Here is a 12,711-nt window from a genome sequence, read left to right on the forward strand (position 1 = left end):
GGCTGCAGTCCCTTGGTCTAAATTATTATATTGCTTGTGCTAAGAAAAAAAAAACATACACAGAGTTCATGGGAAGTGCTTTCTAGTAATTTAAAACAATATTCAATAGTCTTTTAGGGGTCTCCTGTATTCATAAATATCCCAGAAATACAACAAGTAAAATACAACAACATACACTTTTATTATATTCTTTAATTAAAATGAATCAGTTTTTATTATTATTATTGTCTCATGAAGACTTGTCCTGATTTGTGTGAGAGGCTGACACAGTACTTATGTTGTTTTCCACTAGCATACTAGGTCACTGCACAAAGGGGATTACGTAACACACTTCAACACCCCCTTCCCATGTGTGTTCAGAGTTCAGCGCAAAACTTAGATCGTCACAACTTGACCCAGCAAGACGGAGCCATGGACTATCTTCCTTTCTTCTCCTTGGAAACATGGATTCTGCTGATCACGTTCTTATGTTTCTTTGTTATGTAAGAGAAAATGATTTGCACTCCAGGCAACGCTGGTTATTTAAAGAGAAAGTGAATCCAAGTTCAGCCTTTTGCCTTGAAATCCAAACAGTGTCAGACGGACTCTGTGTAACTTTCACTGACACAGTGCGACGCTTCTTCTGTTCTGTGCAGGTATGGCCACTGGACCTTTGGAGTATTTGAGAAGTTGGGGGTCCCAGGTCCCAAGCCCGTCATGTACTGGGGGACAGTTGGCAGGCACCACACAGTAAGTATTGTTTATCTTCCTGAACTCTACTTTTAAAACTAAAAATTAAAGCATACATGCATAACACACAGTGATGAATGTGATCTCCTTGTTCCCAGGTTTACTACTTAGATGACGTTCAGTGTGCTCAAAAGTATGGGAAACTATGGGGGTGAGTCGACAAAGGTTTAAAAATGAACACCTAGCTGTGTGTGCAGCCAGTTATTCTTCCTCTACACTGACAAAGCGTAATAAGAGTAAATTGTTTGTGTGGAAATGTTCAGCATGTATGAGTTCAGGAATCCCATACTGGCTGTGATGGATCCTGATATGTTGAAAGCCATCCTGGTGAAGGAGTGCTTCACCTACTTTACCAACCACAGGGTGAGAACACGCAAATTTAACACACAAGGCACGAAACAGGAAGTGTTATCATCAAGCTGTAAATAGGAGAGAAAGTTCTTTGTTCCTGATGGTACAAGAGTGAATGGGAATAGTCAAATAATAATAAAAAATAATAATAGTCAAATAAGAGTCAAATATGTGCTCAGCAGGTCATGGGTTTTTCATTTGACAGATAAAGTAAAGTTGACCTTCATCCCCTTTTCTTAAACTTTCGAATAATCTTGCTGGAAAGTCCACATAAGACAAATGGTTTTAAACATGTAGGCTGTCTTTTTGGCATTTGTGTGCCTTTACTTGACAGTAACCAGTGGAGAGAGGCAGTCATCGGGTGTGGGGTGGGTGGGGGAGGGGGGACATGCAGCAAAGTGAATAGGCTGGGTTAAAACTGCACCAATGACGCTGTAATAACAATAATGTTGACGCACCACATAAAACAAACCGCCGCTCACAACTGTGAACACAGATACACATGAACATTACCGCTGTGCTCCTCTAGAACTTTCGTCTGAACGGGGATCTCTACGACGCCGTGTCTATTGCTGAGGATGATCAGTGGAGACGGATCCGTAACATCCTCAGTCCCACCTTCACCTCTGGCCGTATAAAAGAGGTAGGAGGACAGATGGATACAGTAGATCACCCATTTTCATCACTCTTATATAACCTGGCCTCTCTTCCTCCATTCAAGATGTTCAGCATCATGAAACATCATTCCTGCAAACTGAGGGAAGGCCTGCAGGCGCACAGCGATCAAGTCATTACAGTAAAAGAGTGAGTAATATCATGCAGTTAACGCTGGAAGGCCGCACTAAGACTAAATATGTGAATGAATGCTTTTTAGAAGGGGTGGTGGGTTGTGTTTGTTACAGTTTAAGTGCAATGTTGGTTGTTTGCTCTCTCTTCTGATTAGAGTCGGATCAAACTAATCATGTGTTTGCAACTCAGTAAGCCGATTTCCCAAAACAGACATTCCCAGTGTCTCGCCAAATGTTGACTAGCAGGTATTTCTGGCTTACACGTGTGCAGGTGCTGTTGTTCTTAATAATCCACTCGACTTCCAGGTAACGTAACAAAAAAAGAAAAACTTTTATTCCACAAGTGTCACTCAGTTACCCACAAAACTGTCTTTCTCTTAATCAAAAAATACAGGACACGGTAAACAACCGTGTGCCTCAGCTTCACATAGAAATGTTTGGAGGCTTTCCTCATCCAGATTCTGAGTCCTCAGGGTGGCACTGAGGATTTTCCTGATGGACCTGATTAAACGCTCCCAAACTCCTCCATGGTGAGTGGCGTTTAGATTCGTGTGGCATGGCTGCTCGGCTGTTCACCCTTTTTTAAAGAGTTAATTTCCTCTTGGAATCTCTTTCTCTGACAGTGGCGTATGATCTCCAGTACAGCCTCTTTCAGATCATCCACTGTGAGGGTTATTTTGCTAAGGCTTGTCTTGTAGTTCGTCATGAACTTGTGCAACTGCTGATTTTGTTGATCCTTGTCAGCGTCAGACAGTGCAATAGTTACTGTTAGATCCTTTCTCTTCTTAGCCATGCAAAGCAATGTGTTCCTCACCGTAAGGATCCATGCCATTGCTTTCTTAAGGTGCATCCATGAAGAGTAGTGCTCGATTAGTTGCTGCATTATGTCAACCTTTTCTCCTACTGCAAGAGCCTTTATGTTGGCATTTTTCTTGATCTCTGGATCAGCAGTGTTCAGATCTGTCAGATGGTCAGGGTTCTCTGGCCAGTTGTCAGACGACTGGGTGAGAAAGTCAGGTCCAGAGTTCCAGTCTTGGTTTTTCACAAAGAAATTCACTTTCTGTCCTCTTGATGCGTAATCAGCAGGATTCAAATGTGTGCTAACATGCCTCCATTGAGATCCTGTTGACACCTTCCGAATTTCCGCCACTCTATTGGCTACGAATGTGCGGAATCTTGTCATTTCGTTGTTAATATACTTGAGCACAGCCGTGCTGTCTGTCCAAAACACTGAGTCTGTAAGCTGTAACTCCAAACATCGATCAACTCCAAAGTCAGTGAGCAACTGCAGATCCTTAATCCAATCGAACCACTGTTGTGCAAGATGAGCTGGAATTATATCATCCCAGCTGAGCCGTAGCCTACAGAGCTCTTGCAAGATCGTTTTTGCAGGCAGAACCACTGGAGCCAAGATTCCCAACTGATCCTAGACAGAACTCACCAAGGAGAGAACATTTCTTCTGGTGGGAGGTTTATCTTGGATGACAATCCTGAACTTGAGTTGGTCGGACTCAACACACCATTGTATTCCCAATGCCCTTTCAATGGCGAGTGAATCTTGATCCAGATCTAGCTTTCAGATTGTGGCAGAGCAACAGCGCCTCTTCTTCGGAGCTGACTGACTTAAGGCAGTCATCAACGCAGAAATTGTTCAGCACTGTGCTGATTACCGAAGCGTCAAACAGGTCCCTGTTGTCTTCAGCACATCGTCTGAGGGCGTAGCTCGCACAGCTCGGGGATGAAGTAGCACCAAATAGGTGCACAACCTATTGCGGTTTGTTCACATCTCCACCAGGCCACCATAGAAACCGAAGAAGGTCAGTGTCTTCTTGTGGGACCCTTACCTGGTGGAACATGGCTTCCACATCAGCCATAGTGGCCACAGATTCTTGGTGGAACCTGGTGATGACTCCAATTAAGGAACTGGTGTGGTCTGGTCTCTGAAGAAGTTGCTCATTCAATGTGACTGGATGATAAGAAGCACCACAGCCGTATACAACATGTAGCTTGTGTTTTTTAGGGTGGTACACTCATGGTGTGGAATGTACCAAACCTTTCCATCGTTGCGGTTAAGCTCTTCATCAGGAACCTTCATTGCAAAACCTTTGGAAATCATATCATTCATAAAGCTGACATAGTTCTCACAGAATGAATGATTCTTGAGAAGCTTCTTCTTCAAGTTTAAGGCCCGCTGTTCTGCTACATCACAATTGTTATCCAAAAAAGGCAACTGGACTTGTAGAGGTTTTTGAGAAGACGTTTCACCACTCATCCAAGTAGCTTCTTCAGTTCTAGGGGACTGGTGGGAAGTCTAAGGTTTAAATAGGAACTCCTCCTGAAACTTGCTTGTTATGTTAACAACCAGAAACCGGTGCAGCTAATTTCCATTAAAGTTTGGGTACTTACCTGTTGGTGAGGGGGGACTGTTTTTTTCCCCGTCCTCTTCCCTACGAATGGTGCTCTACGACTCTTGTCCATCAGAGGCTCCAGTGTCAAGGTGTGAATGAGGTTAAAACTTCTTGGGGACAGAAGTTAAAACTGTATTGTAAATAGATGGCAGATTAAATCTCAGTCCACCTCCTCTGTTTAGTGAAGGTTTTTCCAGTCTGACATAGATGGCTTCCTTTACTCCTCTTTCAAACCATTGGTCTTCTCTGGCTAAGATTTGGACGTTGTTATCTTCAAAGGAGTGCCCTTTGTCCTTCAGGTGTAGGTGGACCGCTGAATCGTTTCCTGATGAGCTGGCTCTCCTGTGTTGGTACATGCGATTGTTAGGCATTTGAAGCTCCTTGTTCCTTAGTGGTGGACGAATACAGTAATGCATCTCTACCAGTCTGGCAGACTGTGAAACACTGTCCATGAATTGGAGGTCTTCGCGGGACATCTCCAGCTGTTCTTGGTCACTTTCAGGGAAGTCGTATTAGAACTGTTGATTCCACAGCTCATCCAGTTTAGCCACTGATATTCTGTTGGATGTCATGTATTTTCCATCTCCGGCTGGTTCACAGTTGTTGTCCCCCAATGGTCCATTCACTGTCCATCCAAGGATAGTTCTTACGGCGTAAGGTCCATCGTTGACACTCCTGATGACCTCTTCTGGTTCCATAACCTATGCATCTTCCTTAGCTTTGAATGTTGGCTTCACTTGCCTTTTTTCCAATCTTTATCCGCCTTCATGATTCCCTAATACAAGATTAGCCGTTTCCACTTGCTAGCTTCGGTTAGCTTAATATATGAAAGCGTTCCAACGTCTTTCAAAACACACACAAAGGATAACCGTCTGCGGATCGTTAGCGACTAGTTAGCGGGTCGTCCGTGCTAATTAGCGTATGAATAATATGCTCTCCATCTACACATTAGCCTTTTCCACCAGCAGCTGCAGAGTCAGCTATGCACTTACTTGAGGCATTGCAGAGTCCACTCTCAGTCCACACAGGTAAAGACCACAAGGAGAAGGTGTCTCCAGTGCTAGTCTGGGGTTCTAACTCAGGTAAACGACACCACTTGAGCCAATGTGCGAGGCTGCTGTCTCTTAAAGCTACAGTACTCCAGTATTAAACTTACTAATAAATGACTATTAGACAAATATTTAAACTTCAAATCCAAAAGTTACAGTAAATGTCTATTTAAATAACATAAGGAGATAAGAAGAAATGAGAACATTAGCAAGCTCATTCATGCCTCATACACCCAGGTTTTTATTAGAGGCAAGGTAATTGTTGGGGTCGTGACAAAATTCACTGGGTGATCTGTCCCAGTGCCGTAGAGAGAGAGAGAGTTGCGACACTCTTTGATGTCGCCGCTATTGCTGTCACGTGGTTCATGTAAACCCAATTAGTTCCAAAACATACGCTGGCTGTCATGTTCTTCTATGGGACAGACAGCAGCGATTGCATTATTGAACGATAAATATAAAATAAAACACACACCCAAGTTCTTTTTCAGCTGTTATTACATTATTGCATTTTTGTTAATGTCAGTTTTGCATTTGGAGAGGCAGGGTGACAACGAAAAACTTAAGTTTTAGGCTACATGGAGGGAAAAGCTTAGTGTTCATGTTCGCATGGGTAGTAGCACTGGCTTTAGAGGCTCTAACTTAACTTTTCCATATCATTCATCTGATGGTAGTCGTCTCATGATATTCATTTGAGCACAACTGGGCTGTATTAGGCTATTGATTCCCATGATTTTGCTTATAAATTCCGATTCAACTATTACCCTACCTTTGTGATAACGCAAAGAGGTCTGCCATGGCGGTCCGTTCAGAATTCGCCTAGAAACTAGCTCACTTCTTCTGGTGAGTGGCCACCCCCAGGACCACAACGCCAAACTCGCCAGTCCTAAAATTACCGTCATTCCTAATTAAATAACCCTCGCTCAAATCACGAGTCACGACAATGCCTTGACATACGGGATAGCAATCTATCAGCATCTCATCAAGCATCAGCAAGTAGCGCTGGGCAAATTGTACACTAACCAAGTTAGTGTTTATATGGAACAGGAACAGTACAACAAATTAAGTACAGCCAACACGTCACATAATGAAAAGTTAGTATATCCCAAAATTCAATTAAATAAAAGTTGCTATAAAGGTGGCAGCGATTCATTACCGAACTACCTTCACAGCAGGGGAAGTCGCGCTGGCTAATTAGCTAGCACGCAATGCTAGAAAATTGGTTGAAACAACCAAGATAAAATATAAATAATTACGCTGTGCATATACAAATGAAGACCAGTATAAGCATCGCAAAGGGCCCCTGATACAATATAGACAGTTGACAATTCAAAAGAGGTCGATATTTCAGCAACTTACCTCTGGAACAACTCAATGCGCAGCAATGTAAGTGAATGAGGTCGAACGCCCAAATGACAGTGTTTGGAACTAATCCGATTTTCAAATCTGTCCCAGGAAATGAATGAAGGGCATACTCATTGAATGCTTTGCTAGCCCCCCTCTCTATTCTCCCAACACAACCTCAGTCCGGATGTGGCACAAAAATGCTTTCCAGTGACTCGTCTGTATAATTACATTTCTAGTAAGTGGTGTAATATTATGCCCAATAACTAATTGTCTATATTCTTCAAAATCAAGCTAATGTAATTACACCACACAGATATTCTATTTCAGCTTCAGATCTACTCTATATACACCAACCAGGCATAACATTATGATCATCCTCCTAATATTGTGTAGGTCTCCCTTGTGCCTCTAAAACGGGCTCATCAGAGAATGGACATGGGCCTTCTGAGGGTGTCCTGTGGTGTCTGGCAACAGAATGTTGTTAGTGGGGGTCTTCGGGTCATATGGACAACGCCTTGTGCCAATTTTCATGTTGTTGTTTTTTTTTAGTTGTTCCTAAACCGTTTGTGCTGTCATCAAGGAGTGTCATTGCTATGGGTTGGGGGTACCTGGTCTGGTCTAGGTGGGTGCTACATGTCTAAGTAACATCCACACGAATGCCAGGTCCAAAAGTTTCCCAGCAGAACACTGTATTGTCAAAAGATGATATGTTTTATTTACTTCTCCTGTCAGTGGTTTTAATGTTGTGACTGATCGGCTTAATATAATGTGTGCATTGCAGCTTCTTTGGATCGTACAGTATGGGCGTGATGTTGAGCTGTGCCTTCAGTGTGGATGTAGACTTAATCAACAACCCTTCAAGTCCCCTCATCACTCATGCGTCAAAGATTTTCAGATTCCCCATGTTCCTCTTCCTGTTCCAGGGTAATGCTTTTTTAAGATTTCCTCTTACTCAGTCTTTGAACGTGTTTTCATTTTTACTGATTTACATTGTGCTACCAATAGTTGTTTACCCTCCTTTTCCTTCTCAGGATTTTTCCCGTTCTTCCTTCCTCTCTTGGAGCTGATGGGTTTCTCCCTTTTCCCCAAGTCCTCTACTGCCTTCTTTAAAACAGTTGTGGATGATATCAGAGCAAAACGCAATGGCAGCTCATCCCAGGTTTAGACAAAACACACACGCACCTAAGGGGGTTGTCATTAAAATGTCAAAAGTCATTCTTTCAGGCTACATTTGACAAACAAGTTTCACCATTTCTACATCCAAAAAGCAAGATGGAAACAAGGTCTTGTAGAGTGTTTCACCATCATCCAAGTAGAGGGGAGTTGAGGTGTAAGCAGGAACATCCGTGGGTGCTACTCATCAGAAACTTGCATGACTAGATACTTACCTGTAGTCTGAGAAGACAGTTTTGATCCTGTTTTCCTAATTATTGGCCAGAAGCTCCAGTCTCGGGCTGTGAACGGGGATTGCGAAACTTCCTGGGGACAGACATTAAGACTGTGTTGTAGATTGTTGACAGATTATATCTTAGTCCACCTCCCCTGTTAGAAAATAGATACCGTATTTTCCGGACTATAAGGCGCACCCGACTATAAAACGCTGGTGTTTTAATGTTTAATTACCATAAGGGTTTCTTCTACCACGGAGGGGATTGTCGGGACAGAAATGACTGTTTGGAAACGCAAAGCGTCCCATTTATTTACATTTGACAAACATAAATCTTTCGATCAATCAAACAAAATATCAATCGATCAAACTTTCACATCTTTGACATTACAATTGTGCAATGCACAAATAATACAACGGTGCGCTCCTAGCGCACTTCCTGCAGTCATAGTACCGTAGTGCAGTATAACAAAAAACAAAGCTTACAACGCCTGACGAGGCAATAACGTTGAATGGCAGCAAAAGTGCAGTAACCCGGCTGCTCAACAAAATAACCAGCATCTTTTTCGAAAACAGCCAACACAGCAGTAAAGGTGCAGTAACACGGCCGTTTACTGTATCAAAATAACCAGCCTACTATACCAGAAAAGTCAGTTCTTAATCCTCGTGTCATCGTCTATGACATGATAGTGCGCCCCTGGTGACCGTTAGCTGTAAAAATCCATCCGCCGTTGTATAAACCGCAGGGTCCAAAGCAAGTGACAAAAGTAGCGGCTTATAGTCCGGAATTTACGGTACTTTATTGATCCCGAAGGAAATTCAAGAAAATTCAGTTTCCAATTTGTCATAGATAAATTCGTCTCCTCTGGCTTAAAAGTGGACGTTTGTCCTCAAAGGAATGTCCTCCCAATGTAGATGTTTTAGCCTGAGAAGACTTGATTGTCTTTAGATGAGCAACACAAATCTTTTAGAAGCGAAGAAGCTACTTGGATGATGATGGTGAAACGCCTTCAAGACAACAAAGTCCAGTTGTCCTTGTTCCAGCTTTTTGTTTCTTGGATACACTATGACCTGGATGACTGAGAGTCCTCACAGACCTTTCACCACTTGCGGCTGTTTTGAGCTTTTGATCACATCACGTGATCTTCAAAACCAGATAAGAGGGAATCAATAAAATGCAGGGTCAACACATGAACACGGAAACTCAAACTTCAATCCAGCACGGATGAAAAAATGCATCAGGTGCTCCGAGACAAATGACAAATGACATGCATACCATATAGCTGAACAGGCAGACTCAAGTAGCTGATGGAGATCATGTGATATGTGAACTGTAAACAGCAAGTAAATGGACATAGAGGTGAGGTTGTTTCAAGTACTAGTACAACCTAAACATTGCATGTGTTTAAAATTACAAAAAAATATCTAATTAATCCAAGCTTCCATTCACCACAGTGAAAACTGTCATGAAACAATGAACACACCCATGGAAATTGTTGACTTTCCTGACATATTTTTCGTATTTGAAACACTTAACATACAAATAACTGTTGAAAGACTAACTCACACTTAAAACTGCTGTTTTGAGGTTATCTAAAGAAATATATAATAGTCAGTCACACGGGAAATACATTTATCACACTTTCAAATCCTTAAAATCTGAATCAGTTTGGTGTCTCTTTCTATTGAAGTATGGTGTCAACATGCCTGTGATATATAAATGTTTTTTTTCCCAATGTGTCTGATCTTTTTTTTTAGTATTATGAAGTAGGCTGCAAATTAATCTTATGTGTAGGTACTGTTTAATATATTGAAAAACTGGACAACTCCCATGAGATGAACTTGTTGTTGACTGTTTTCAGAATATGAGTGATATGCTTCAGTATATGCTCAACTCTCAGACAGCCAATGACCCCAAGAAAGAAAAGCAGAATAAGGGTAATTATACGCTCCGCCACATGTTCGGTGCTAACTCATACTGTACATACGCACATTCCTTTCACCTCCTTCCTGTTCACGCCTCCGGTTTGTCCTGACAGGTCTGACCGATCACGAGATCCTGTCCCAGTCGTCCATTTTTGTGTTCGCCGGTTACGAGACAAGCGCCCTCACGCTCGTCTTCTTAGCCTACACTTTGGCAAGAAATCCTGAAGTTATGGAACGCCTGCAAAAGGAGATTGACGCCACGTTCCCGAACAAAGTAGATGAGACATTTTCTGGAGTCATTTCACAGATGAAACTGTGAGAGTTGTGTTTAAACAGATATGTCATTGGTGACACCTCTTACAGGGCCCAGTCCAGTATGAGGCCCTGATGCAGATGGAGTACCTCGACAGCGTAGTCAGCGAGACTCTGAGGTAATGTTCATTTACTTGTGCTGGACATCAAGGTGTCATGGCAGACTGATGAGAAAAATGCTTTCCACAACAACAAGTAAATACAGAATCAAACTAACGTGATGCTTTTAGTACCAAACCCGCAGCGAGTCAACACCACAACTATGCATGAGTTATTAATCTCAGATTAAACCAGAGTACAGGTTTAGAGCGTCATCACCACCTCAAATACAGTGTGGTTTAGGAACTGCACAGCTCAGGACAGGAAGGCTCTTCAACATGTGATAAAATACTAATAATAAAACAGAACCAGGGACACTACACATCCACACCACACCCTCTCCTGGAGCGTCTCCCTGACGGCACGAGAGTTAAACACAGGACGACAAGACTCACAAACAGTTTCTACTTTTCTACTCTCAAGCCCTCAGACTGAACAGTTTGTGTAACGCTGCCTCACTTCCCCATCACACCGCTGTAGCTCAAAGCACAGAGCACTTTATCCACTCAGGTCTTAAGCTTTTACTTTAACTGATTTCTCCTTGCACCTCGTTTTAGTCTATTGGTTTTGTTTATTGTTTTCTAGCAAGGGAGACCTGCGAAGTCTGTGACAATAAACATCTTGAATCTTGAATCTATTTCAGAACTGTATTTCTGAGGCATCACACCGTAAATCTGCAGTGAAGAAGACAGTGGTGCTTTTCTCCACAACAGCTACACCCTAACACTTTGAGAAGAGCAAACTTTAAAACCTGTACAGCCACTGAACCAAATGCAACCAAGAGAAATCAAAATACTGCGCTTTCAAGGCACAATGATTCTGACTAAATGTTATGGTCTAATACAGAAGTATATATATTTTTTGCGGATAGGCTCTACCCTCCAGCCGCACGTCTGGAACGAATGACTAAAGAAACGGTCAAGATCAATGGAATCCAAATCCCAAAAGGCATGACTGTTACGGTTCCAGTCTACGCTCTGCACCGTGACCCCGAGCTGTGGCCAGAACCAGAGGAGTTCAAACCTGACAGGTAACAAGCTGTTTTATGTTTACGTCTGTAACATAGCTCTGCAAAGCCACATCAACTACATATTTACATGCGGGTTGTATTTCCTGGTTGCCCAGAGAGCTGCAGTTGTCACATGAAGACCTCATTGCTCTTTAAACGTTTTACAAGTCATTTTTAGAGAGTGGTCCGTGTGCTACTAATAGTCCTTTTTTAAAGCTACAATAATTTGTATTTTAACAACCTAGTATTATCCTTTAAATATTGGTTCTGACAAATTTGACACAGAAGCAGAAAAAATGACTGACTGATACATGACGTGTGGACTATCTGAGGATATGTTATTAATGTCTTGTTTGTCTTTGTTGCTGTGCTTTTGTTTCTGCAGATTCAGTAAGGAGAACAAGCCCAAGATCAACCCATACACTTACATGCCGTTTGGGGCCGGGCCAAGGAACTGCTTGGGGATGCGATTTGCTCTGACGATGGTTAAACTGGCCTTGGTGGAAGTTTTGCAGAACTACAGCTTCTCAGTCTGCAAGGAGACAGAGGTGATTCAACCACACGACACGTCAGTGTTTTGATCGCTGACGATTTCTTTCACACAATGACACGTGACAAACGATATTTGCCTTGAGAGAGAGCAAGGGGTTCCAATGCGGTGAATTTCTGTTCCCCAGATCCCTTTGCAGATGGACCCTCAAACCTTCGTTGCACCGCTTCGACCCATCAAACTAAAGCTGGTGTCTCGTTCAGTCAACTCACCGAACTAGGAAGAGCAGAGAGATACGTCCTTCGGGGATAACGATGCTCTGAGTTTGTTCTGTGAGCAGCTGAAAATGCTTCTTCAGTTCTAGTTTTAGTTTGCATCAGAAGTCTGTAACCTGGAATCTAAACGTGTGTCATGTTGATCAGTTATGTCAAATACATCTCACCTTCAGGAAAAGCTTTGAAAATCAGAACGGTTGAGAGACAAGTAGGATATCGACCAGATTGGGTCTGTTTTATGATAAATAGTTGGAAATTGCTGATATGGAGGAGACCTGAGGACGCTGTTCCTTTTTTTTCTGTTTTTAAGCAGCTGACACTGTGAAGTGGCGCTTGAAAGATGAGAAAATAAAACAAATGACCCAGTTTGTGATGTTTCCGCTCTTTAGAAAGTTCTGGTTCACGTTGTGATTTGAATGTTCAGCATTTGACCTAAACACAGAACGGACCAAAAGCAAGACTTAAAAGGTAACACACACATCTCACGGAACAAAAAATATAAATCGTGTGCATGATGTAATACATCATCAAATATTTACCAGGA

General features: G+C 42.3%; 1 protein-coding gene across 1 annotated transcript; it reads left to right on the plus strand.

Annotated features, from left to right (window-relative positions):
• Positions 1 to 236: 236 nt before the first annotated feature.
• LOC311508115 (cytochrome P450 3A30-like) lies at positions 237 to 12,219 on the plus strand. The gene is made up of 14 exons (XM_084572768.1): positions 237 to 482; positions 636 to 729; positions 828 to 880; positions 993 to 1,092; positions 1,610 to 1,723; positions 1,802 to 1,884; positions 7,451 to 7,593; positions 7,701 to 7,828; positions 9,919 to 9,994; positions 10,096 to 10,256; positions 10,346 to 10,413; positions 11,265 to 11,423; positions 11,788 to 11,950; positions 12,080 to 12,219. The coding sequence occupies exons 1-14, from the start codon at positions 349 to 351 to the stop codon at positions 12,170 to 12,172; spliced, it is 1,569 nt and encodes a 522-aa protein (XP_084428894.1). The 5' UTR covers positions 237 to 348; the 3' UTR covers positions 12,173 to 12,219.
• The last annotated feature ends 492 nt before the right edge of the window (positions 12,220 to 12,711 follow it).

The sequence above is a fragment of the Chelon labrosus genome (assembly GCF_963514085.1).
Source record: "Chelon labrosus genome assembly, chromosome: 2".
NCBI lineage: Eukaryota > Metazoa > Chordata > Actinopteri > Mugiliformes > Mugilidae > Chelon > Chelon labrosus.